The sequence below is a fragment of the Lepus europaeus genome, chromosome 11 (genome assembly GCF_033115175.1).
Source record: "Lepus europaeus isolate LE1 chromosome 11, mLepTim1.pri, whole genome shotgun sequence".
NCBI classification, from domain to species: Eukaryota; Metazoa; Chordata; class Mammalia; order Lagomorpha; family Leporidae; genus Lepus; species Lepus europaeus.
The window spans coordinates 62,331,197-62,357,662 of NC_084837.1; the positions used below are offsets into that span (position 1 = coordinate 62,331,197).

At 57.1% G+C, this 26,466-nt stretch overlaps 1 protein-coding gene across 1 annotated transcript; it reads right to left on the minus strand.

Annotated features, from left to right (window-relative positions):
• Window positions 1-3,894: 3,894 nt before the first annotated feature.
• BMF (Bcl2 modifying factor) lies at window positions 3,895-24,710 on the minus strand. The gene is made up of 5 exons (XM_062205615.1): window positions 24,644-24,710; window positions 24,133-24,260; window positions 21,816-22,112; window positions 20,246-20,406; window positions 3,895-7,371 (listed from the first exon to the last, which is right to left on the minus strand). The coding sequence occupies exons 3-5, from the start codon at window positions 22,105-22,107 to the stop codon at window positions 7,270-7,272; spliced, it is 555 nt and encodes a 184-aa protein (XP_062061599.1). The 5' UTR covers window positions 22,108-22,112; window positions 24,133-24,260; window positions 24,644-24,710; the 3' UTR covers window positions 3,895-7,269.
• Window positions 24,711-26,466: the final 1,756 nt, after the last annotated feature.

Here is a 26,466-nt window from a genome sequence, read left to right on the forward strand (position 1 = left end):
GAGTGCAGTGGAGGATGGCCCAAGTCCTTGGGTCCTGCACCCGCAAGGGAGACCAGGAGAAGCACCTGGCTCCTGAACCAACGGCAAAGGAAGACCTTTCTGTCTCTCTCTCTCTTACTGTCCACTCTGCCTGTCAAATAAATAGATAGATAGATAGATAGATAGATAGATATTTTAAAAAAAACAAACAAAAAATCTTATCCCTGGAATCAGGGGATTAAGGGCAGAGTGGTTGGGTTGGTGCTCTAAGTAGTCTTGTTTTACACAGAGATTGGTTTCAAGACATCCTGGAAGGCAAAAGTCACATGCAGTGGGGAAGTGCCCTTGAAGCTCCTGCAAAGCCCCAGTGAAGCACAACAAGCAGACACGACCCCAGCCAGCAGCTCGTTCTTGAGGCCAGAGAAGAGAGTTCTGTTGCCTGAGCTGAGCAGCTGGCCTGGAGGGCCTCACTGGACCAGAAAGGCGGGCTTCTGCGTGCAAGGGCCTGAGGCCAGAGAAGGGCTGGCACGCCTGCTTCCACGGCCACTCCCTCCAGACACCACCAGGCAGGAGACTGCTGCGGGGCTGACCCACTGTGCATCAACACATCACTCACATGCTGCTCACTCTCTGAGCACAGCTTGCACAGCCAAGCATCTGTGGATTAACCGAGTGCTTTGGGAACCTCCACCTGGATACCCGCATCTCTTCAAGCTGCCGCCTCGGGCCACAGCTCCTGAATTCCTGGCCCACAGAACCCATAAGACAGGGAGCAGGAGTGGTTAAGACACCTGTGCCACACATCGCAGTATCTGAATTCAATTCCTAGCTCTGGCTCCTGACTCCAGTTTTCCACCAGGGCCAATCCTGGGAGTCAGCGGCGATGGCTCCAGTAATTGGGTTCATGTCACCCATGCGGGAGACCTGGATCCAGTGCCCAGCCCCAGGCATTGCAAACGTTTGAGGAGTGAACCAGCAGATGGGAAACACCTCTCTGTTTCTCTCCCTCCCTCTTAACTAACTAACTAGTTAATTAACTAACTAACTAAATGAATAAATAAATAAAATTTTAGAGGGGCAGGCATTTAGTCTAGCAATTAAGACGCTTGTATTCCACTTCGTACCCAGCTCTGGCTCCTGACCAGTTTCCTGCTGACATGGACCGTGAGAGGCGGCAGTGATTGCTCAAGTGGTGAGTTCCTGCCACCCACGTAGGAGATCGGGATTGAGCTCCTGGCTCCTGGGGCCAACACTGTGGTACAAGAGGTTAAGCCCCCACCTGGGACACCAGCATCCCATAACAGAGTGTCGGTTGAGGTCCTAGCTATTCTGCTTCCAATCCAGCTTCCTCCTAATGTACCTGGAAGAGTAGTGGAATATAGCCCAAGTACATGGATGGAGCCCTGCCACCGATACATGGAGTTCCTGTCTCCTGGCTTTGGCCTAGCCCCGCCCTAGCTGCTGGGGGAATGAACTAGTGGATGGGAGCTCTTTTTTTTCTGCCTCTGAAATAAATAAATGTACAACAAATTTTATTGTTAAAAAAAAAAGAAACTGCAAGGTAGTCAGCATGTGTTGTTTTCAGTTGCTACATTGGGGAATAATTTGTTATGCAGAATGCTAATACACAGTGGTGGCTGCAGGCTCGGGAGTGAGCCAGTGTAGGCGAGGGGACTGAGTCTGCCGGGTTGAAAGGTGCCCTGGCACTGGGAGGGGTGCCCAGTGGCACTGGGAGGGGCCAGGCTGGCCAGAGATCAGGTAGGAGGCTCTGCGGTTGTCCAGGGAACAAGGCTTACGTTAAGACAATGCGTCAGAGACAGAAGTGCAAGCTACTTCCAAGTAAGAATGGTTGGAGCTCACTGATCAAGTGCTAGAAATATAGGAGTAATACTACCAATGACATTGACAGCTGCCAATTATTGAAAGTTTAACATATAGCAAGCACTACTGTAAACAGCTTAGACATTGACACACTTAATCCTCACTGATGGCCTTGTGAGTAGATACTATGATTGCATTTCACAGATGGGAAACTGAGGCACAGAAAGGTCCATGACCTGCCCAGTGCCACACAGCTGGTTGAGCCACACGGCCGGGGTGCCAGCTTGGGCAGCTATGCCTTTAACTTCTCCCTGGACTTCCTCTAGAGCAAGAGTGGGGAACCTGTTTTCCACTCAGGGCCAAGTGGATATTTGTAATAGCATTCACAGACCACATAAACTGATCAACTTAAAAATTAGCCTGCTACAGTCCTTGAGTTTTGAGTTCCACCTGCAGCTACCTTGTCAGGACCTGACCAAATGATTCCATGGGCCTTATTCAGCCAGAAGCTTCCCACCCCTGCCCGGGAGGGATCGGAGAAAAAAAGAGTAGACAGGGGAAGACAAGGGTGCACCCTTGGGCCTCTGGCCAGGGCCACTGGGTGCAGCCTCACCCAAGGTAGGGCGGAAGCCTTGAGAAAAAGACACCACCAGTCACTTCATTCCCTGTGCGCCTCGCAGGAACCACTTGCCGGGCTCCACGACACCCCAGCACGTGCACTGTAGAATAACATCCGGACACGGCCCGGGGCCGCTCCTTCCACACTCCAGTAAAAATAAACCTCCCTCTCCAAATACGGGGTGGTGGGAAGTGCCACGTTTTTTAGGAGCAGAGGCGGCTACTTGGCATGGCAGACACGTTTCGGCTTCCTCGGGCAGCTGGACAAGGGCAGCGCGATTTCCAAGTAAAAACACAGATGATGCGGCGCTCCCCGGCTGACCGACTCAGCGGGAGAAAAGAACAACCCCATGCCAGGCCTCAGTTTCCTCCTCCTGGAGTCTCCTAAACAAAGGGGTCCGGGGAGGAGCCCCAAGGCCGCTTCAGGCTCCCCCTCCACAGGAGCGTGGGCACTGGAGTCCCAGGCTGGCTCTCAGCACGGCTGTGGCTTCCCCACTTCCCCAATCACACCGGGGCCAGGCAGGCTGGCTTAACTGCTGATAGCACCAGGCGTGCTTTTCCCAGGGATTTTCAGAACTCTGTCAAGAGCTTTAAATTACCCTTTTGAGCCCTGGCCGCATTGTTAATCCACAAAGAAATGCAAGCCAGGAAGTGCCCCCTCGAACCAGCAGGGCCTCCAGAGATGCCACTTTGATAAAGGAAAACTCCACGGAGAGGGGATGGGGACAGTGGGGGGGGGAGGGCGGCTTTCCTCCGCCAGGGTCGCCAGCAGCAGCCAGCAGTGGGCAGGGCCCTTGACACATTGCCCTTTCATCCCTCAGGCAGGAAGAACTGCATTTTACACTCAGAAGAACTGAAGGCTCAGAGGTTACTTAACTTGTCCACGATCCTTTGGCTGGCGGAGGTGAAACCAGAACCCAAGGCCAGGTTGGATGAACTCCAAAGCCCGTGTCTTCCCACCTCGCAGGGCAGAAATCCGCTCCAAGAGGAAAAGGACATGGTGAAAACAGCCAGGCACCTCCGGGGCAGCCCAGGAAGATGGCTGAGAAACAAGTGAAGAGAAGCTAAGACTACTGCACTTTTGCCACACCTTGAAAAATAAAAACTGGCACTGTGGTGCAGTGGGTTAAGCTGCTGCCTGCGACACTGGCACCTGCTATGAGCACAGGTTCGAGTCCTGGTTGCTCCACTTTGGATCCAGCCCAGCCCCCTGTTAATGCACCTGGGAAAGTAGCAGAACATGTCCCAAGTCCTTGAGCCCCTGCCACCTACATGGAAGACACAGATGGAATTCCAGGCTTCTGACTTCGACTAGGCCCAGGCCCAGCCATTGTGGCCGTTTGAGAAATGATCCAGTGGATGGAAGGTCTGTCTCTCCCTCGCTCTCTACTCTGCCTTTCAAATAAATAAATAAATATTTTAAAAGAATAAAAAGACCAGCTTTTCTTTAAATGCTTTTTATTAAAAATTGTACCAATTGATGAGGGGAAAATGAATATATATATTTATATATTTATATACATACACACATACATATATGCATGTGTCTAGCACAAAGCCATATTTGTACAGGTTAAAAACAAAATGGGTCCCCATTCCTCTCCCTCTTTCTCTCTGGTTCTCTCCCAGAGGCAGAGTGCCCAGACCCCAGGGAAGTAACCTAGGGGTGAAGGAAATGCTACATTCTCACTGGGTCTCCCCCTACAGCCCCTGGGGACCCAGGGATGGGATGGGCCACTGGCACGCTCCGAGCAGGGACAGGAGCAGTGCAAGCCCGGGAGCACCTGCAGTCCAGAGGCTGGCATCCCCAGAAGAGCTCACGCTGCCCTCCAGACTCAGTGTCCTGCCTGCCAGCTGCCCAGGGTGCGCCCACAGGCCAGCCTGGCGCCCGAGCTCCTCCCCACCTGCCACCCCATCTCCCCATCCCTCTCTGGAAAGGAACACAAGCTCTCACTGGGGAAGCAGGCTCCTTGCTTATCAGGACTGGCACACTGCTCCATTGTCCTCCCCCCCAGGCCAGCCCAGGTGGGGCCCGCAGAGGACAGGGCCCAACTGCCCCTCTGAGCCCCAGAAACAATCCTGCCGGCACACAGCTCTCCCTGGGGCCTGCGATAGTGACACAGACCCACTCCCCCAGGCTGAGGAAGGCACTCAGATGACCTTCTTCCACCTGGAGTTGAGCAAGAGGCTGGGGGAAGCTCTCCAGGCGCCTGGACTTTGAGACAGACCCAGTCCTCCACCCTTGGTGGGCCTGAGGGCCCCTCCCCAGACCTGTCTATAGGCTTCCAGAATGCTCCAGTCTGCGGCTCTGAAAGAGAAGGCTGTCTTAACCCTTCCTCCAGGGCATTTCTTCCAGGGTGAGGGAAGCGTCCACTCCCTCTCCCAGCCCCCACCCCAGCAGGCCGCAAAAGCCCCACGGGCCTTCAGCTGCCTACAGGTCAGGACCCAGGTCACCGCTCCCTCCCTCTGATGCTCTTCCAGCTCCTCACCGGAGACAGACCGGCTCCCCAGTGGGGGATGGGAGCTGGAGGGGGGTCCAGGGGGAGGGGCGTCTCCTGAGGCTGGACTTAAGGAATGTTTGGGCCCACTCGCCAGGCAGGGAGGGAAAGGGCCCAGATTGCCAGACAATTAAAAACAGCCAGCCAGGGGAACCCTCTCTCCCTGCTGGGGCCACCAGGGCGTTTCCTCCAGGGTGGGGGTGAGGGATGAAAGGGGGTCTCAGTTTGGCCTGGGCTGCCTGACACCTGCAGCTCTGGGTTTGCAGAAGATGGCAACAGTGTGGCGAGGCCCCTTCCACTGGGATTCAGGCGGGATGGTCTGGTGGGCAGGCAGCCTGGGCCTGGCCAGCTCTCTGAAGCTGACACCAGGGGCTAGGCCATCTCTCCTGCTCAGCTCAGGCGGAAAGCTGCCCGGGACAGGTGACAGGCAGCCGGTATGGACAATCCTGGTTTGTGTGGACACCACTCAAGCACACAAAGCCTCCTGCCTGTCACAGCCTCTATCCAGGAGAGGGGAAAACAACCAATGTGGGTCCCACACACATCACGACATGGCATGGCAACACACAAGGAAAGCCAGGTTTTCACAGCGGTCAGCGTGTCCTGGAGCTGGCCTCCATGCCCGTCCCCTGGCCGCCTTCTCCTTGCGAGCAGGAAGCTGTCCTCTCACCAGACAAGCCATGCTACACACCCTGAGAATAGAATTCTGGCCAAGAAGAGGTAATACGTCTAGAACATCTGGGAGGATGAACCAAAGGCTTACAAGCACAGCAGGCGGTCCTTGTCCTCGGGCCACTGGCAGAGCACGCGGTACCTCTGTGCAAATCAGGAAAGGCGCCCCTTCCCCCGGGCAGGCGGACGCAGCCTCCACAGTTCCCTGCAGCCGCCCTCGTCCACCGGGCAACCTGCCCAGCTATACGTCCCAGAGACCAGCCGAAGACCTCCAGGAGCCCGAGCCTGCTCAGATGTGAGAGTCTTCCTCCAGTCTCCTTGAGTAGCCCTGGGGTCGTCTCTGCCCAGGTTTGGGCCTTGCTTCTCCTTTAGCACCAATGTTGTCTTTTCTTACACAGGCAAAAACTATCGTTTAATTTCTAGGTGTCTGGTTAACAGACTCCCTGTGGCTGCTCTCAGAGCTTCCAGCCCAGCTGCTTTTAAGTCTCTCCGTTGGTGCCATGGCAAGGAGGGAAGGGGAGAAGTCCAGAGGCAGCCCCGCGCCTGCTGCAGTCCAGAGCATGCCGCTCTGGCCCAGCTGGAAGCTCAAGGCTGCAGGAAATGTGTGCCCAGCATTGCTGGTTCCACGCTTCTAGCCATTGTCTATCGCTCTGAAAGTCACTGTTAAGCTGACAAAGCCACTGGCCTGGCTTCTTCCTGTGTCCCACTAGGTGTGAAAAAGGAAGGGGGCAAGGGGGAGGAGGTATGTTGTTTCCAAGGAAACCAAGGGGCCGGAGGGCCTCTGGAGCTTGCAGGATGGCCACCAAATTCCCTGGCCCTGGGGCAGGGCAGCCCCTCGATGCTCAACAGTGCTCATGATGGGGAGAACTGCAGTCCCAGGGCTGGATCTGTTGAAAGAAGACCTGACACAGGCACGAGCTGCTGGCTGCAGCACGGTGATGGGCTACTCAGCTCCTCCATGATTGGCACCTGCCAGTCCCAGGCAGCCGCAGGTGGCAGCATCCGGCACCCCAGGACCGATCCTGGGCCCTCGACATGGGACCAAGTCAGATTTGAGGCCTTTCCGGAAGTTGGGTTCATGTTGTGGCACAGTCGAAGGGTCCCTGGAGGAACCCATCCCTCCCTGAGGTCTGCTGGAGGGAACAGGGGCTTGGGCAAGGATCCCTGAGCCCTGGGGGCTGGCACCGGCTGGGTGGTGGGGGAGCCCATGGCCGTCTGGCCAGCCTAGTGACATGCCTCAGCCTAGAGGCCCCTGGCCAGGCCCTGGGGAATAGAAGCAGGTGACTCTCAGGATGAAGGTCCCATCCGCAGTGGAGGGCTGGCAGGTTAGTTAGGTGGCACTGGGAGACAAGCCAGTGTCCTATTTTCAACCAAGCGCCTGTGGAGAAATTACAGTCAACTCCCTGGACATCACCAAGGGTGCCATCAGGGCCCCTGGGAGTTGCCAGCATCGCAGACGCACAGCCTGTCCTTCAACAGTGTTTGACAAAGGCCCTTGCTCCTGAACAAGGCAAGAAGGTTCCCCTGGGGAATGTTGTATGTACAGAGAGAAATGTAAAAACAAAAACAAACAAACAAACACAACAACCACCAAAGCCAACTTCACAGGACACAGCGTCAGTCCTTGCTCTGTTCCAGCCGGTGTTCTGATGCTCCATGCGCAGGGGGCGGCGGCCCAGCCTCACCTAGGACCTGCCCCGTCCCTGTTCTCGTCACCATTCAGAGCCAGGTTGTGCAGGAAGAGGAGGATCTGCCACCACACGCGATTTCGGTTCTGCTGGTGCTGCAGAGAAGAAAACAAAATCAACCTGGCTCCCGGACACCTTGGACGACTGCTTATCCTTTGCAGTAAAAGCTCCGCTCCGCCCTCCCCGAGCACCCGAATCCCATCAGCACAGCAAGCTGTGGAGGGTGCTGGGGAGGCAAGAGAGACTTGGTGACAGTGGAGTCCTCCAAAAACAATTACAGTTTTAACATCACAAAGCAAAGAGCAGGCTCTATATGCACTGTGCACAAGAGGATTAAACTTTTCCCCCTGCTTGCAGGATTTTCCAGAGTTTAGCCAAGTGCTGCTTTTAATCAGATTGGCTCCCGAGCCCCTCAAACCTCAGCTGCGCGAACAACAAACTCGCTTCAGACAGAAAGAGAAGAAGTGCCCCTCTCTCTCTCCCCCCACTCCAAAGTAACACAGAGAACAAGGGGGAGAAGCGGGGGGAGCCTCCATCTGCAAGTGATTTGACACTGTGAAGGTCAAAGGGTTAATCTTCAATTTAAACCACACTGCTGAGGCAGCAAAAATCTGATTTCATCCAGTGCAAACGCGCGCACACACACACACACTCACACACACACTCTCACTCACTCGAGCGCCCGCCCTCTGCCTTCCCAGCATCTCCAGCTCAGCACTGCCCTTTTTATAGCTGCTCTTGACAGTAAGCCATAAATAATCCCTCTTGGAGCGCTTTCCTACTGACTGGAGCCAATTAAACATTAAGCAAGAACATACTTGAAAACAAAACAAAAACAAAGAATGCACACCACGCTCTGGAGGTTATCCCAGGTCCTACTGTCAGGCTGGGAGGCTGGGGGCAAAGTTCAGGGGTCAGTGGCTCATGGCACTGTGGCTGGTGCTCTGCCCACACAGGTACCCTTCCCAGGGGCCAGCCGAGGCCCCGGGGGGCTGCTGGAAGAGGCGATCTTTGTTGTTTGTCCTCTCTTTGTCTGGCCTGGGGCCTCACCACCGGGTTCTCAATGGGCAGGGGAATCCAACCCTAGTGTGGCAGAAAGCATCACAGGCTGGACTTGGGACACGGAGCTCTCTCCTCCGCTGGCTTTAACCACAGCACCAGCCCCACTAGGCAAGTCCTCCAGGTCACGTGCAGCCGCCACCTCCCTGACCTTACCCCAAGAGATCCTGGGGGCTGCTGGGTTGCCCTGCATCCCGTCCCGCAGGGGAGGGGTATGGCAAGGAGATGAGAGGCATCCACTGAGGCCGAGATCAGGGCCCTGACAACACAGGTGAACCCACGACACCACCCCCAATCCAAGGCAACAGCGCTCCTCTTCCTCCTGCGGAAGAGACTGGAAAACAACCCAGCAAGCTGGAGGCTGGGCCACCATGAGGAAGGGAAGGGAAGTCGGGTGTGGCACAGCCGCCCAGGGCAGCTGGCGGGGAGACTGATGGCTTCCTCGTGTTTTGTAAACAAAGATGAGTAAAAAGAGGAAACACTCGTGGCTTAACAAAAGCTGGGCAGAGTGAAGTCACGTGAAAATGGCCTCAGCTGCGGACAGGAGGCCTCAGCCTGCAGCAGCTGGGCACGGGACCCCTCCCTTCCCGCTGCCTCCCCTCCCCAGGGGCAAAGGTCATGTGCTGGAAGAGTCGGAGAATCCAGGAAGAACGCAGTCCCTGGAGAGGCCAGGCCGCGGGAACCCCGCAGCTCCTCAGGTGCCTGTGTGCAAGCACAGTGCCCGCACGACAGCCACCAGGGCTGTGAGCCCGTGGCCGTGCCCTGCGTCCTTGCTTCGCACACCGCAGCCCAGCAGCCTCGGTGTCGGCCACACGCTTCAGAGATGCAGTTGAAACGGAGCATGCGTCTGCAGCAGGGTCCCTGGCGATGGCGAGGCCAGCGTGCGAGAGGCACTGCCCCACACGCGCTGTAGCCTTCGGTCCTTAACAGCCCTGTGAGGTTAGTGTTTGTGACCATGCCAACTACAGGCACGGTGACTGACAGGGCTGGGTAACTTAGGCAAGATCTAACCAGCAAGTGGCAAGAACTGGACTGAATCCTGATCTTTGGGTTCTAGAGCCAAGTCGCTAAGCATGACCACTATGCTCCCAGTGTCACTATCCATCTTTAATTGCTTTAAAGATGTATTTGCTTTAAAGATTTCTTGGGGCTGGTGCTGTGGCGCAGCGGGTTAAAGCCCTAGCCTACAGTGCCGGCATCCCATATGGGTGCCAGTTCGAGTCCCAGCTGCTCCACTTCCAATCCAGCTCTCTACTACGGCCTGGGAAAGCAGTGGAAGAGATGGCCCAAGTCCTTGGGCCCCTGCACCCGCGTGGGAGATCTGGAAGAAGCTCCTGGCTCCTGGCTTTGGATCAACTCAGCTCTGGCCATTGTGGTCATTTCAGGAGTGAACCAGCAGATGGGAGACCTCTCTCTCTCTCTGTAACTGTCTTTCAAATAAATAAAAAATTTAAAAATAAATCCTAAAAAAAGAGATATATGTATTTCTTCATTTAAAGGGCAGAGTGACACAGAGAGAGAGAGAGAGAAGGAGAGAGAGAGAAATCAATCTTCCATCCGCTGGTTCACTCCTCAAGTGGCCACAATGGTCGGGGCTGGACCAGGTAGAAACCGCAACCCTGCAACTCCACAGGCCCAAGTACTTCAGCCATCATCTTCCGCCTTCCAGGCACGTTAGCAGGATGCTGTATCAGAGGCAGAGACAGGATTTAGTCCAAACACTCCAATGTGAGATGCAGGTGTCCCAAGTACCAGCGTAACCCACATTAACACAGCTCTCACTCCATCCATCTTTCCTTATTCTACGTCCCCATCACTAAACCATCTCAAAAGATTTCAAAGGCCATGGAAGAGAGAGCTCAATTCTGGTTGGGGGCCTGGGTCAATCCCATCTCTGTAAGCCTCGATTTCTCCCAAATGCCATTAATGGAGGCTAACTGTGCAACTTCCTGGGCCCTGAAGTCTCTGGGGATGAAGCAAGGTAGCACTTTTACCTACGGTGCTTGGGGATTTGGGGGGAACCAGAAGCGGCTGCGAGCCAAAGTGCACTGTGAGACCTGCTGGGCACACAGGCAGACCTTGGGGAGGATCCAGCTCCACACCTCCGCCTGTGGCAGTCCTAGGGCTCCAGCACTGGCACGGAAGGCACTGATGGATCCCCGGGGCAGGAACCAGAGGCCCTGGCTGTAGGCTGGGCTCTGTGTGTGAGTCCTCATTTGACTCCTAAGGGAAATGCAGTTGCTGTATTAGATGGGTGGTCTCCAAGCCTGCCTGTGTCACAAAACCAGCTGGGGTGCGGGGCCACAGTAAAGACAGTGCCCTGCCCCTGCCCATACCAACTGAGGATCTCTAGGAAGGGGGCCCAGGAATCAGCATATTGAACAAGCTCCCTGGATGACAGTTTGAAAATCAGAAGTGACATTTATTTTAGGTATTTTAACCATCAGAGCAATACATGTGAATGGTAGAAAGATGGGAAGATACAAGACATTACAGAGAAGAAGGTGAAATCACTCAGGATCCCACGTACAGCCTGGAAGAAAGCACTTCGTGCCCTGCTCCCTTCTTCAGTGTCTTCCTGCCCTGCTGGCCGGGCCACAGACTGCCTTTTGGAAACCAGGGAGGTGCTTTCCAGCCCTCAGGAGTTTGTCATCCACAGTTCCCCAAGGATTGTGACTCAGAGCTGTAACGACTGAAGGCCTGGAGACCAGCAGGACAGGGCTGGACCCCACCCCCAGGCCATGAGCCCTCGCTGGGCACCAGCAGGTGCCGCGTCCTTTCCTCCAGCCTTCTCCTGCCGCAGGGCAACTCCTTTTCCAGCCACCTCACACCCCAAGAATCAAAGGATGCCCTGATAACAAGGAAAGCGATAGAAAATACTTCCCAAAAGTTAAGCCAAAGGCTCTTAATAGAAAGAAAAAGATAGAGGACATGAAGGGAGGCCAGAGAGGAGGGATATCGGCCATCCTGGTCAGGGATGAGGCACACAGACACGGAAACACCAGAGAGCAGGGAGCCGGGTAGGAGCACGCATGGCCCTGCCTCCAGGGCACCTGGCACAGCGCCCAGTTCATCAGCTGACCTCAACCAGGGCCAACCTCTGGAGCAAGGCCCAGCCCTCCTAGTGTCCCTCCCAGGGGGGCTTCTAGAATGGACAGTCAGGATTCCCCAGCGGTGGGGGACCAGGGCCCTGGGGATGGAGAGCTTACCCCAAGGCCACCAGACTCACAGAGCAGCCAAGAGGGCAGGCGAGGCCCAGAGGGAAAGAACAGAGGTGGGAGCCCCGACCAGCAGAGGAAAGCGCTCTCAGCCAAGAGAGCAGGACGGCAGGCGAGGGAGACCTCTGGGGCGGCTGAGCCCGGCCTCGCTCTCTCCTTGCTCTCTCGCTGCGGGCAGGGGATGGAGGCAGCCGGCTGAGAAGTGTTCAACTCCCCACCAAGTGCAAAGTACTCTGACTGTTTCATGATCATTTGGACAGCACACAGTAGGTACTCAACAAGTGCACACAGTACTGACGACAGAGCATCAGCCCAATGACAGAACCCACTTGTCTGAGCCAGAGCAACTGCTGTGTGGCCAGTAGGAGCGATGGATGGGCTTTCTGTGATGGGATCAGCCTCCTGCCTGGGAGAGGCCCTGCTGGTAGAGGCTTTAAACCAAAAAAAAAAAAAAAAAAAAAAAGGAGCTGGCTATGGCTATGGTGTGTGTCAAGGCTGCGTCACACAAATCAGTCTCAGCTTCGAGGCCCACAGCCTCCCAACCAAGCATACCCTCCCCGGATAAGAAGGATCTCCCTCCATCTTCAGATCCAATTCACACCCTCGGGGGGCTTCGGGTGTCAGCCGCGTTCCAGCTGCTCTAGCAAGAACTAAATCACCCCCAAAGAATTGGAGAAAGGAGCAAAGCCACGTTTTAAAAGAACCTAGCGCACAAGATGCTAAGTTACCAAATGGAGGGCATCCTCCAAAACCTCAGACTTAGGACGGAGTGCGCTCCTGCCTGGGCAGGTGACCCTCACAGGGATGTGGGAGCGGCACCCCACGCAGGGCTCCTCAAGTCTGTTTTACAGATGCGAAAGCAAAGTTCTGGAAAGTCATTCCAGGCAAGTTAGTCAGGAGGGAGGTGATCCTAACCCCTGACTTCTGACTCCGAAGCCATGTCCCTTTGCTAAAATGTCGCGCTGCTGGGGGGGTGGTGTTTGGTGTAACAGCTAAGAGGCCACTTGTGGCGCCCGCACCCTATACTGGAGTGCCTTGGTTTGAGTCCCAGCCCCACTGCTGAGTGCAACTCCCTGCTGGCGTGCACCCTGCAACGCAGCAGGTGACGGCTCGAGGGGCCGTGTCCCGGCCACCCACGTGGAAGAGCCAGACTCAGCTCTCAGATCCAGGCTGCTGTGGGCATTTGGGGAGTGAACCAGCAAATGAGAGCTCTCTCTATCTCTGCTTTCCAAATAAATAAATAAATGATTTTAAAAATATTAGTGTGTTCACTCATATTATGAAAATACTGTTACCTTTTCAAAGCAAATCGCCGCTGCATTCCTTACTAGTAGTTTAAAGACATTGTTTCCAGATCATTAACTATTTAGTAAGGATGCTGTGGACCAGAAAAAATGAACCTTTGCGAGGCGCAGCTCACTGAAGATCAAACAGAAACAAAGCCGAAGCTGCTCTGAAGCGGTGACTCGGGACTGTGTTCCGAAAGCACACTCTGCTTCTCGGCATGGCGAAACTGCGTATTCCACTGGTCCAGGGTGGCACGCACCCCCTCAAGCACAGATTTCCCACTTTTCCCTCTCCCAGGCCATGCTCTAAAACCCCCCAGGCCAAGGGAGGAAAGAGCCTTGCCACTGAGAACAGGAACACTGAGATAAGAGAGACCTTAGGAAAATTCCACTGGAAAGCAGTTGGGAAGATATGTTTGTGCAACGCAGCGCGCTCTTCTCAAGCGTCCAACCGAGCTAAGCGTTCTGAGGGACACAGAGACGATTAAGATATAGACCTTGTTCTGGACGATTTTATGACCTACTGGGAGAGAAAAGCAAGAACCCAGGACTAAGTATGAAATGAGGCAGAGTGGGTCGGGGCAACACACAGAGCTCCAGAGAGTCTCGCTTTCTGGAATGCGATCGCTGAGAAGTAGGCACGGGATGGCGGGAAGACCTTGGTTTCAGAATCGATAAATTCTGTACAACTCCCAGGGCAACAACTAGGGCCTGGCACCTCACTTCCGGGAGTCTCGGTGTGGTATATAGCAGGGACAGTGGAGGGGACTTTGAGGTTGCCGGTGACAAAATGAGGAAGGCACACCTACTACCTGGGCCTGGCGGCAGCATGAGGAAACCCTGGGACCACATGTCTCCTTGCTGAGCACGGCCTGACACTCGAAGCTGGCAGGGCCTGCCCTGGGAGCACCGTCTTCAGGGCAGACACACGGCGTCCTGGGGAGGCCCTGGACTTTCCTCTGAGATGAGCCAAAGTAGCCTTGGGCTGCCAGGCCAAGCCAGGGATTCTGAAACCCAGGGGGCAGCCCCGCAGGCCCGGTGGGCTCCCTGCTCCGGCCTGGCAATGTGGCCGAACGGAAGAGGGAGAAAGGCTCCTTGCTGAGGGCTTCCTCAGCCCGACTAGCGGCATTCACAGCACGTCAGAGGCGCCACGGCGACACCAATTGCCTCTCCAAGCAAGGAAGGGCAGCCTGGGGCCAGCCGGTTCTCACTGGAAGACTTCCTCCGACAGGGCTCCAGCCATTGGCAGATGGGGGAGAAGGGCAGTGCTGTACCACCCAAGACTCGGGCCTTGGCTGGAGGTAGAAATCACTGGTGCTCCCCCAGGGATCCGGCTGTTTTAGTTTCCCTGCACCCGAAAGCAGCTCCATCTGATTATTGGGCAACTTCACAGCAGCTCAAGAGAGACTCCTGGGCCCTGGCAGAAGGCAGGAGTGGGGGTGGGGGGAATGCCACGGGCAGGCCTGTTGTGGGTCTATTCGGCTATGGAGGAGGAAGCCTGAGGCCCACCACAGATCTTTGTAGCTGGCTATTCTGGTCCCATCTGGAACCAGTGTGCAAACTGGGCAGGCAAAGTTTCCTCCTGGCTGCCAGGCATGGGTCAAGAGGCAAACCAGACATTTTTATTTACTCTTCTTTCCTTGTGCCCCACCTCCCCACACACACCCCCAAGAACAAAAGTCAACTCCCATGCCCATGGCTATCCACAACTTCAGGGCCCTGGTCCTGGAAGAAAGAGCGGTCAGGTGCAGAGTGTGTGGAGAACCCAGCCTCTAGTCTGCCCCGGGGATGACTCAGAAGCTAAATATAGCGAGCGACATAAACAGAGCCAGCCACAGAGCAAACACAGGGCCCCCAGCCCCGGCCCTGGCTCTCACGCACACCGGCTCGCCAACGCCCCTCCCCCAGCTCTGCTCCTCCCCAGCACGTCCTGGGTGGATCTCCCACTTTTGGGACAGAAGCTGGCTCCTGGGGACCCTGCTCACTCTAGGGCAAATCTCTGGGGGGCCCTGCCCAGGGCTGCCCATTGAGACCTGGAGCAATCTCATTAGCCATGGTCTGGGCTCCAGAAAACCACTCACCAACAAGGACAGCCCTGCCCCCGCCCAGGGGCCAGGAAGCAGTCACCGGCTCCCTAGACAAAGGACCCAGGCTGCTGGCAGAGGAGCTGCTGGCTAAGAAGCCATGCAAACATCAGCATGGGTATCACTTCCAGAAGAGCTCTCCGAGCACTGGGAAGCTGGGTCCAAGTGGAATCCTGAAGTCAGCCTTTATCCCACGGCTAACAGTGACCACCTGCCCATACCTCAATCATCTCACAACCCCCCATGGTGCATTCTGCAAGCACCAGGAGTCTTCAAACCATTCATTCAAAAAGTCTGTGGAGGGAGATGTCGATTCTGGAAAAACTATGTGTGGATTTCAATTTTCTGTGTCAAAGTCAACTTTTCTTTAAAGTTTTATTTCAAAGGCAGAGTGACAAAGAGAGAGAGACAGAGACCTTCCATCCACAGATCCACTCCCCAAATGCCTGCAACAGCCAGGGTTAGGCCAGGCAGAAGCCAGGGGCCCCAGGCTCAGTCGGGTCTCCCACCAAGTTCTTGGACCATCATCTGCTGCCTCCCAAGGTGCGCATCAGCAGGAAGGGATGGGAAGCAGAGCAGGGACTAGAGCCCAGGCCCTCTGACATGGGACGTGGGTATCTGAAGCAGCATCCTAAGCACTGTGCCACAACACCCAAAACATTTTTTAATTCTATTTTCTCACAAACTTCCTGATGAAACTTTTGGTTAGAAACCAAGACTTGGAGAGGTGAAATGAGGTATTCATGAACACAGAACTTGCAAAGTGGCAGAGCTGGGATTTTAACCCAGATCCATCTCCTGCCTGTGACATGAGAGCTGAAGATGGTTTCAACTTAGTGGATGAAAGTTTTCTCAAATTTCATTTTCCAAAACATCTAATTACTATTCAGGGAATTTCCAAATCTGATTTTTCTGAATGGAGTCACTGCTGGACCAAATAAAAAAGGAATTTCCAACATGAAGAATTCCGACACTCAGTAGCTTTACTCACTCAGGGGTCTCTAGTAGCTACTTTCTGAGGATTCTTGGCTTCTTAAGAGTGCCGAGAGGCCGGCGCCGTGGCTCAACAGGCTAATCCTCTGCCTTGCGGCACCAGCACACCGGGTTCTAGTCCCGGTCGGGGCACCGGATTCTGTCCCAGTTGCCCCTCTTCCAGGCCAGCTCTCTGCTGTGGCCAGGGAGTGCAGTGGAGGATGGCCGAAGTGCTTGGGCCCTGCACCCGCATGGGAGACCAGGAGAAGCACCTGGCTCCTGCCATCGGAACAGCGTGGTGCGCCGGCCGCAGCGCGCCAGCCGCGGCAGCCATTGGAGGGTGAACCAACGGCAAAGGAAGACCTTTCTCTCTGTCTCTCTCTCTCTCTCTCACTGTCCACTCTGCCTGTCAAAAAAAAAAAAAAAAGAGTGCCGAGAAACAGTCTCACAGATTTCAAGATGAAATCCAATGAGACAGGAGGCTTTCTCCAGGGGAGGGGACACTGGTTCCTGCCGCTCCTTAGACATAGGAAACGGAAAGAAGCTGGGTCCCAGACCCTCTGGCCAGGGCAGCCATGAGCTCCGTTAGGAAACAAATCCGCACCTCCATATCCCAGACAGAAGCTGGAGGGACATGGAAACACCCCCCTCACAGAGCCCAAGCCAAGTCAAGCCACAGTCAGCAGGCCACTGGGGCTCCCTGCTGCAGCAGGTCAGCTCACAGTGAAGCCACGGGGGGAACCTCCACTCCTGACCCAGTCAGAGGAAGGTGGGCCAGGTGGCGGAGTTTGGAAAGGCTGCCACCCCACTCTCCCTGCCTCCACTTCTCTTGTTGTCCTGGTGACCCCAAGACCAATAGCCGGCAACCACACTGACTCTGATCTTCTGCCTGCAGCTTCTTGCCTGTGGGTCTGCGGAGCCAGCCTGAACGGATCACCTGGGCAACCAGGCTAGCCAGACCCCTCAACCGCCGGGCTCCTCGGGATATATACAAAGAGGTACCTGACCCACAGAAACCAACACCAAGAGGTACTCTTGGAAGCCATTGCCCCAGGGGTCAGTTGCTGCCCTCTGCCATCTCTCCCATCATCATGCCCCCTCTCTCTGTGCTACATTTCCAATGGAGAAGCTTTCTCCAGGTGCAGAGAAAAGGTGATGGAGACCCCTGACCAGGGACAAAGTGGCGAGTTCCCACCCCCTGGTGGGCCATGGCCCAAAGACCACTGTCCCGGACCAGGACACCGTTCCAGGTCTTGGGGAGAGGAGGCGGCCAGGCCAGCTCGACTTCCTCCTGCCTCTTGGGTTGCCTCTCTCAGCTCCCTCACTGCAGCCCACAATGACTGTCGCTCCTTGAGGAGAAATGGGCAAGGCCAGGGTCCATAACTGAGGAGTCCTCTGGCCAGGGCGGGGGTGGGGAGGAGGTGGAGTTCAGGGACAGGTCTGCTCAGGGATCAGATCCACAGGCAGAGCAGGAAGTGACTGTGAATCCACAGGAGCAGATGTGGGCGGTGCCTAGGACAGTAACACGTGGGAGGGGACAGCATGGAAGAATGTCCTCTGTGTGCCTGCACCTCTCACAGGTGTTTGTACCCTTCAAGGTCCCTGGTAAGACTCTGTGATGTTAGCTCTCATTTACAGAACGAGAAATGGGCTCAGGGAGGCCAACCAACTTCGGGTCCTCACCTTGGGCCTTCTAACTTGGAAGTGAAGCCTTGGGGCTTAACCCCAACTGCTTCCTCCCCAGTGCCTCAGTTTCTCTGCCCACAACGATAATGGAAGGGAACAGGAAAAGATACAGGTTAAAAAAGCAGGAACGACAACAACACTTTCTAGATACGAAATATTAGACCACAGTTCATGTAAGGGTCAAGTTCAGAAAGCAACTCACGGCCGGCGCCGCGGCTCACTAGGCTAATCCTCCGCCTTGCGGCGCCGGCACACCGGGTTCTAGTCCCGGTCGGGGCACCAACCCTGTCCTGGTTGCCCCTCTTCCAGGCCAGCTCTCTGCTGTGGCCAGGGAGTGCAGTGGAGGATGGCCCAGGTCCTTGGGCCCTGCACCCCATGGGAGACCAGGATAAGCCCCTGGCTCCTGCCATCGGATCAGTGCGGTGCGCCGGCCGCAGCACGCCTACCGCGGCGGCCATTGGAGGGTGAACCAACGGCAAAAGGAAGACCTTTCTCTCTGTCTCTCTCTCACTGTCCACTCTGCCTATCAAAAAGAAAAAAAAAAAAAAAAAACAGAAAGCAACTCACTTCTTAAAAACCAGCTGCCGAAAGGCCCCAGGTGTGCCAGTAGTTCTATCTGCCTGTGGCCGTCACCCTAGCTCTGTCTGAAAGATGAGCGGGCAGAATTAGGGGGCAGGAGTGGGTTAACAACTAGAATCGTTCCTAGGAGAATTCTCCAGGGAGTAGACAAAAAGTCCGGTTGGTTCTTTGTCAGAGAAAATTTGGGGAAACCAGCTCCTTGGGCCAGGAAGGCCTTGCTGGCCAGCCTCCTGCCGCTGCACGGCAGCCGTAGGGAGCTGGCACCAGGAACGCGAGAGCCGGCACGGGTGAGGTGCAGGGCAGAGCTGGGGTGGCTCCGGCCGAGAGGACGGTGCCTGTCAGGAACTGCCCTGATCGGGGAGAAATAACGCCAAGCAGAGAAGTGCAGGATCAGACGGTGGGACAGGGGTCTCTTCCTACAGGGACTGTGTTCTAGTCCCACACCAGGACAGGGCAGGCCAAGGGAGGCCTCCCACCTGCTCCTAAGCCCCTAGGGGCTCACCAAGGACTAGGGAGGGGAACACTCCAGGAAACAGCTGTGGAGGGAGAGCGGGAGACTGTGCCGGGGAAAGCTGTGCGCAGACAGTCCTGCCACTGAGCCCAGGAGACCCACAGCCACTGTGGGTCCCAGGACTGCAGGCCGGGAGCTGGGCTCAGGCGCACGCAGCTGCAGGCCTGCACAACCAGGGTGGAGTGAATGGGCAGGAAAGAGGCCAAGAGACTGAAACCAAGAATCAGAGTGAGTCCACACACAAGGGCTGAAGGGGAAACTCGAAGCCAAGTTTCCACAAAACAATCAAAGGAGGGAAGAGGGACTGCAGCTTGGGCCAGAAGAGGCGGCCAGGCTGCCTTATAATGTAAGTGTGGGGCCACCCTCCCTTCCTGATCACCGAGGGACCAGACGGCCCACCAGGCGGGCGCAGCGAGGGCTAGCCCCAGGTTTCTCTCAGTGCTGCTCGGCCGCGGGCAGAACCATACAACCCCCTGGGCTTGTCCTCAGAATATCCAAGGTCAATGCCTCTTCTCCCCCTCCTGGTGCTAGCAATGGTTTGGCTCTTAAATCAATTTGTAACTCCCAAGAACCCTCCCCCTGTCACCTAAAATTCCCCATGCAACCTCAGGGTCTGCCCGGTGATGGTGGGTTATTTATACTCTTGATTTCCAAACACACACACACACACACACACAGAGTGCCCACTGGCCAAGAACACTGTTCCAGGGATGGGGAGTGCCTTCGTGTCCAGGTGGAGTGGTCCTGCCTCTGCAGTGCTTGTGCCAGCAGGGATCCACCCTCAGGCTCTGCTCCCTGCCAGGGTAGCCTACGGAGAGCCAGCCGGGAAGGGAAGGGTTAAGTGCCTGGGGGCCGGACCCAGACAGTGCTGCAGCGGTGGCCCAGGGCAGCCTCCAGGCCGTGGCACGGAGGGCTCCTCCAGCACGAGCCTGCCAGCCGCCGCCTTTGTTGACCGACCCTGCCACATGCTCGGCTGACACGCGATGCTCCGCCCTGGCGGGGCTGGTGCCAGGCTGCCGGCCAAGCAGCCGGCGGCGGCGGAGCGCCCGGCCAAGCAAGCGGCCGGCCGCCGCTCCGGGGAGACTCTCTGAGGTGCACTCTCCTGAGGCCCCAGCCCCAGGATCCCAGACAGACAGTGAGTGAGGAGCTGGCCTCCCCAGCTGGGAAGTGTCAGGTTTCAACCGGTTCCGCCACCTTCCCCCACTCAGGCCTCATCCCCTGGCCGGCTCACCGGGTCCCCTTGCACCTCAGTCAGGCACCCCCAACAGCACCCGGCAAACCTCTCCTTAGGCCTGTGAGACACAGTCCCCCAGCGCTGGCCTTCAGGAGAGAGCCATCGCCTTCCCAGAGAGGGAATGGGCGGGCAACCAACTTGGAGACCAGAGACAGAGATGAGGGCAGCAGTACCCATCTGATCAGCCTAAACTGTCCACGGGGATGGTGACAGCAGAGGCCGACACTGCCACCATGCCCTTGAGGCCCAGCAGAGCCAGCACTGCCGATAAGAGGACAGAGCCAGGCCCTGGCTCCCGGGCCCCTCGCGCCCTACCCGCCCCCTCGAGCCCTCTGCCTACTTGCTGTAAGTGAAGCCGGTGGAACTGGTCAGCAATGCACTGAAGCTTCCGGGCAATCTGGACCTCTGCTCGATGCTGCCACTGCCCTTCAGGGGGCTGCTCCCCCAGCGCGAAGGTTGCAGGGAAACTGGCAGGGAGAGGGAGCCGGTAGCCAGCATTGCCTGCAAAGAAAAAGGACCCAGCTCTAAGCGGTCTTCTGGCCTGCCCCGCCCTCCACGCCTGCCTCTCCTGGCCAAGCCTCGGGGCTGAGGGTAAACCCCAGTATGGGAAGGGAGAGGAGCCAGTTTGCCTCCACCAGGGAGCTCTGCCAAGCTCGGACAGCCTGCTTGCCTGCTGCCCAAGTGCATAGAAGCCGATGCTGAGGGAACAGAAGGGAGCAGTCACAGCCGTCCGTTGGGCTCCCCATTCACCGTCAGGGCCGTGGCAAAGGGCAGACTGGGTGAACATGTCAACCTTCTGTCCGTATTTATCAACCTACACTTGACCGCAGTTTATTATTCACAGAGTAGCAGGTTGAAGCTCTTCCCTGGAACAGCACTGCAGGCAGCTCTCCAGAGTTTCCCGGGCTGAGCATAGCCAGGGACAGAGAGAACTGTGAAAAATGTCTTCACTTTTTCAACGCAGTAGAGGAGAGCTGTAGAGGAGGCTTCTGACCCTGTGGGCAGTGGCACAAACTCCTGAGACCCAAACAGATCCAAGTTTCTCTCTGGGAGCGGCCCCCGGGGTGGGGGCGAGACCGTGAGGCCGGAGCTGCACCCTTAGCGCATGCTGGCCTTAGCACCACCGCTAGGGGCGCCAGTCGGCCGCCCTCCTCCGCGCCCGCCCGCCGGCGTCATCCAGCTTCCGAGTGCCGCCAGAACTGCTTGGCAAGAATCGCCCTACGGGGCAGTTCCCTCTGGGAATAACTGCAGCGTCTCCGCAGCCTGGCCCGTCAGACGCAGCGAGATAACCTCCAAACCTCCACCCTCCCGCGTAAGCTGCTGTGCTAAGAACAGGCTGCTCTTCTGCCGGAGGAGGGCATATTTCTCCCCAAAACAAATCATTCGAGCCCACAAATGAAGGGGTCTTGTCTGACTTTGCCTTGGACACAGCCCCTCTGCTGGCACGGAGCCCAGGCAGGCCCAACCTCTTTCTCCAGTTCCCCTTCCAGGCACAGAAAGTCCCAAGTGACCACTGGGGCCACTTTCTGCCTTCAGGAACCTTCCCTCCTGGAACCAGCTGGGTTTTCCCCTTCAGTGTCAACAGCGAGTCACGGATCCCACAGATTTCTTTGGGACAAAGCAAATCCCTACCAGGACACAAAAAGCTGGGGGTGGGGGTGGGGGTGGTGCAGGATGTAAAAAGAGACACCTGGACCCAAGGGATCCTTCCAAGAAGGGACAAAAAGGACAGGGCCATTTGTCCAGGTGCGGGTCAAAAGGCAGGGACGTTAGCATCCAGCAGCACTCAGCAGCCCCTGCTGCTCGGTGAGACTTAGGGGAAGGAAATCGCAAAGGCAGGCTTGGGGAGGGAAAGTCCCCTCTTTTCCCCCAACCTCTACAGGAGGAGTCCTGAGGCTAAGAGCACTTACCATAAAAGAGTCGCTGGGGTTCCTCGGTCACCCCACAAGGCAGCATGACCCCTTGGCTCGGGGAGGCGGGGCTGAGGGTCTGGGTGGCCTTGTCTTCCTGGCTGGTGGGTCGCAGCCCAGGACCACAGCAGTGGGTGAGAGGGAAGAGGTGCAGCCGCCCCAGGGGGCAGTCCAGCTGGCTCTGGGCAAACGGGTCAGCAGAGAGCAAGCTTTGGGGCTGGGTCCCCGGCTCCCCGTCCTCTGGCTGGAACACGTCATCCTCCAGCTCCTCCACACACTGAGGTGGCTCCATCTCCCCTGTGAGGGCAACGCAGGCATCTGGGCTGCTGCCCGCACCGAGCCGTACCTGCAAGGACTCCCCTCCTTCCTAGCTTGCTTCATTGTTTCCCCTTCTTATTCACATGCATGGGGCCAGGTCCTGTGGACATACTACTCCCCTTCCAAAGCACTGACTGGGGGGGAGACCTACCCCCAAAATGTGACCTGCCTCTGTGCTGAGCCCATCCACACCTCTGTGGGGGACAGCCCAGGCCACCTCTCCCCAACCTCTCATGACTCAGGCTGAGGGGTAGTCGCATCAGCTATACAAGCATGCTGGCACCTGGGAAAATGTAAACAGGACAGCTGTGGGTGGGCTCGGGGGACTGGGACTGGCCGTACACACAACCTCACAACACACGCGTATCCCCTAAGGGGCACTCTCCAAATTCTCAGCCTGAGTCTGAGCTGAGCTCCCGGCTCAGCAGCAAAAACAAAAGCCAGCCATCCCAGGGCAGCCAGGTTCCCTCCAAACCTGCTAAGCCCCGCCCTGCTGCCCATCTCCTCTAGTCTCCACCCCCTGCTTGCACAACACAACAAACAGGCTCTGCGGTGTGGTGAGAGTGTGTCCTGGGAGAAGGGATAAAGCCCCAAGTTAGTCATTGCAGCTGCCTCTCTGCTCCGCTCTCCTCCCGCACAGCAGAGCGGTCTGCTCAGCACAGGTTGCCCGCCAGGCGGGGCCGGCCCCTGGCAAAGCGTCAGCCGGCCCCAGCGCAGTCTACTCACTAGTCCCTGGGACGTCAACTTCTCAGCCCCACAGCCTACCATGCCTGCCAGCGCTGAACCTGAGATCGGTGCAACCTGCCTCACAGAAGGAAGTGAAATTCAGCCCTCTGGCTGTGACCTCACTCGCTGCCTGTACTATTCAGGCTGTTGTTGTGAGTGTCTTGGTGATAAAGAAGTTCCTCTTGCTCCACCTGATGGCTCTAGCATGCCTTAGCCAAGAGGCCACCCAGCATCTTGCTTCCAGTCCAGCCCCCTAAACACACACCAGGAACCCCTTGGGACCCCTGGGACAGCGCGAAGCAGCTAGCACCTGGATGCTTAAGGAAACAGAAAGACAAATTTCCTTCCCTGCGACTCAATTAGAGATCCCATGACATTCTGTCACCCAGTCTGCCTTTGAAGAGCAAGCCAACTGGTCTGTGGGTTGGGGAAGGACTTAAAGGAATCTCTGTTACATTCAGAAATCCTGCCTTTCCCAAATACCGGGTCTCTCTGAGATGCTCATTTCTGCCCTCACACCCCCCCCCCCCCCCCGGCGGGGCCTGAGCCGTCTCTGGTCCTGTCTCTGCCCTCTTCCCTGGAGTGAGGAGATGCCTGCTAGGGTGGCAAAACAGACACATGGCATTCTTGGGACAGGGCTGGTGGGGGTGGGGGTGGGGGCTCTGACTTATCAGCAACAGGGACTGAAAGAGGACCAAGTGTTGTCACCTGGCAGGGACGCCCCCTCCTCTCTGCAGGCTGGCCATCCCAACCTAAGAAGGCGCCTTCCAGAGCCAATCACAAGCAGGAGTCATTGTCTGGGTTTTTCCTTTGAAGCCTCTCACCTCCCCCTCCCCCTCCCAGCAAAGCCCCAAAGTTCAACCCCTGCCTGGACTGGACAGTGGGGGAGGGGCAGCCAGAGGGCGTGGTTCCGCGAGCCCCGGGACCCCTCCCACCCTCCCCCAGGAACTGCAGGTGGCTCTCTTGTCCTGTCCGTCAGTGGGAGCCTCCAGAGGGGTGCTGGACAAGGTCAAGTGTAAGCTGCCAACGGGTAGAGAGACCTTCTCCTCCCTGCAGACCCTTAGGAGGAAGGCACTTCCTGCGAAGACTGCCAGGGAAATGCTTTATTCCTAGCGAGGGGAACCCAACACGCACGGGCCATCCCAGCCCCTAAAGGGCTCCACCGGGGATGCTGACTTAGGCTCCTCCTCCTCTTAGGAGAAGGCGGCAGCCAGACACCGACCGACCGTGGCTAAAACCTCAGAACACACACACTCACACTCACGCCCCAGACCTGGGTGACTCCAGGAGAGGGTCTCAGCCTCCGAGTCGTGATGCCAGGGCTCTGCGCCAGGGTCCAGCGTGACGAGCGCTCGGGGGCTCGGCGCCCGGACTCGATTGAGAAGGAGGGAAACAGCCCAGCTGTTAAGGAGAGGAGCCTTCAGACTTTGCAGGGAGGCAGGACGGCCCCCGACGCCCTGCCCTACCCCAAAATCGGACCCCGAGGCCGCGCCGTTCTCGGGCGCCCAGATCTGCTCCGCAGCGCGCCCCGGGTTCCCTTGCCCACCTAGACTCAATTCCTTCGAGTCCCAAATGCTACTCCCAAGTTTCCTCCCGGAGCAGGGCACACCGATGTGGGTTCTGCACCCCGTTCTGACACCCCAGCAGCCCAGGTCTTCTTGGTCACCCAGATGCCCGCAGCCCAAACCCCTCCCGGGCCCCCACGCGCAGCACGACTCCGCTCCCCACTTCCCCGAGGAGGTGCGATCCAACTCCGCCCGGCCCCCGGCCGCCCGGGCGCTCACCGGGCTGCGGCGGGAAGCGGGAGGCGCGGGCAGGGGCGGCGGCGGCAGCGGGCGCGGGAGGAGGCCACTCCGCACGGTGCGGTATTGTTTCCAAAATACGCCCGCTCGGGGCATCCCGCAAACAGCTGATGAGGCCCCGCCTCCCGGCGCGTCACGCCGCCGGCTGGCCAATGGTGAGTGCAGCCCCAAGTCCCGGGCTGGGAGGCTGCCAGGGACGGTCACGAATGTACGAACCCTCCCTTGGAAACATTGCAAGGGGCCGAGCAAAATTCTGACCTCCGCCAGAAGCGCAGTCGGAGCACCGTCGCACGGCTGGGATTCAGCTCCTAGCGCAGGCTACGGAAGCGCCAGAGAGTCCCTGAGCCCACTGTTGGCTGGGAGCGAGGGGGCGCCAGAGTGACTTTTGTCTACTTTCTCGGGAATGGGTTGAATAATTGCCTCGCGTTCAGAGGAGGAGGAGAGGAGGCGGCGGGGAGCTTTTCGACGCGGCTGCCTGCGCCCGGTGGAGGCAAGGTGCGGGTGCCAGTGGATCACGGCGTAGTGACAGCAAGCGCCCCTTCGCCTGCCGGGCGGGTCAGAAGAAAACCCCGGCCCCGCAGCTGGAGGACAACGCGTGTCTCTGGCGCTGTTACTGAGTGACATCCCGATCAAACCCATCCAAGCGGCCCTCCTGTCCTCTTCTTACTTGGCTGTGAACAAAGGCAGAATAAGCGTCTGGCTGAAGAGAGGAGAGATGGAAAACGCAGGGGCTGCTGGAGCATTTGACACACAGCCGGAGACCCTGCTGAAGCTGCCAGGAGAGCGCCGCACCCTGCAGACGGCACACCCTGGGCTCCTTCACAAACATTGAGCGCCTGCTTAGTTCCAGGCCTTGGGCTCATTGCCGAAAACCTGGTGCTTGCCCTCGGGGGAGCTTACAGTCCACCTGGAGAGGCAGCCCTGAAAATAACTAACGGAAAGTGTGGTGGTAACTGCTGAAGGATCCACAAACGCTCAGGATGCCGCGACTGAGGAAGGCTGCGGGGAGATGGCCTTTTGAGTGAGGCCTGGAAGAGGAGGGGAAACCAAAAGAAGCAGCCTGGTCCTCGGGTCGGCACAACCAAATGCTAAACTGGAGAGCCTGTCCCCTGGAGCAAGGGCGGGCTGGAGGACAGATCGCTGGGAGCACCCTGGGAGTTGGAAAGGCGGGCATGGGCAGGTGGGTGCAGATGTCCCTGCAATGCTAGGCTGAGGGATCTGTGTTTTGCCAAAGATTTTTTTTATTAGACGATGAGTGCCTTGCCCAAGCCTGAATTGTAGGGAGGATAAAGGAAGAGTTCAGAACTCAGTGAGGGTGCCTGCGTCGCGGCACAGTGGACGAAGTCACTCCCTGCCACGGAGGCGTCCTAGCCCAGCACAGGTTGGAGTCACCCTGCTCTGCTTCTGATCCAGCTTGCAGCTGATGTGCCTGGGAAAGAAGCAGAGGATGGCCTGAGTGCTTGGGCCCCTGCACCCTCTTGGGAGACCTGGATGGAGTTCCAGGCTCCTGGCTTGGGCCTGGCCATTTGGGCAGTAAACCAGCAGATGGAAGATCTCCCTCTTCCTCTTCCTCTCCCCTCATTATCCTTCTACCTCTTCTTCTCTGTAACTCTTTCAAATAAACAAATAAATATTTAAGAAAACAACTCAATGAGAAGGAGCCAGTCCCTGCCACAGCCTAGGTGAGTGATGATAAGGCCTGACCACTAGAGGCAGTGGAGCTGGGCAGTGCACTGTCCCCCACCCAAACTCCCAAGCTGCTGCTCTCTCTGGGTTGTAAATTCAGATTAGAGTTGAGCTGGGGT

Coding starts and splice junctions, on each gene's coding strand:
- BMF (XM_062205615.1), bottom strand. CDS start 22,107: ATGGAGCCACCTCAGTGTGTGGAGGAGCTGGAGGATGACGTGTTCCAG. Junction 20,407..21,815: donor ACCCCAGCGACTCTTTTATG/GTAAGTGCTCTT, acceptor TTTTCTTTGCAG/GCAATGCTGGCTACCGGCTC. Junction 7,372..20,245: donor ACCGGCTTCACTTACAGCAA/GTAGGCAGAGGG, acceptor TCTTCTCTGCAG/CACCAGCAGAACCGAAATCG.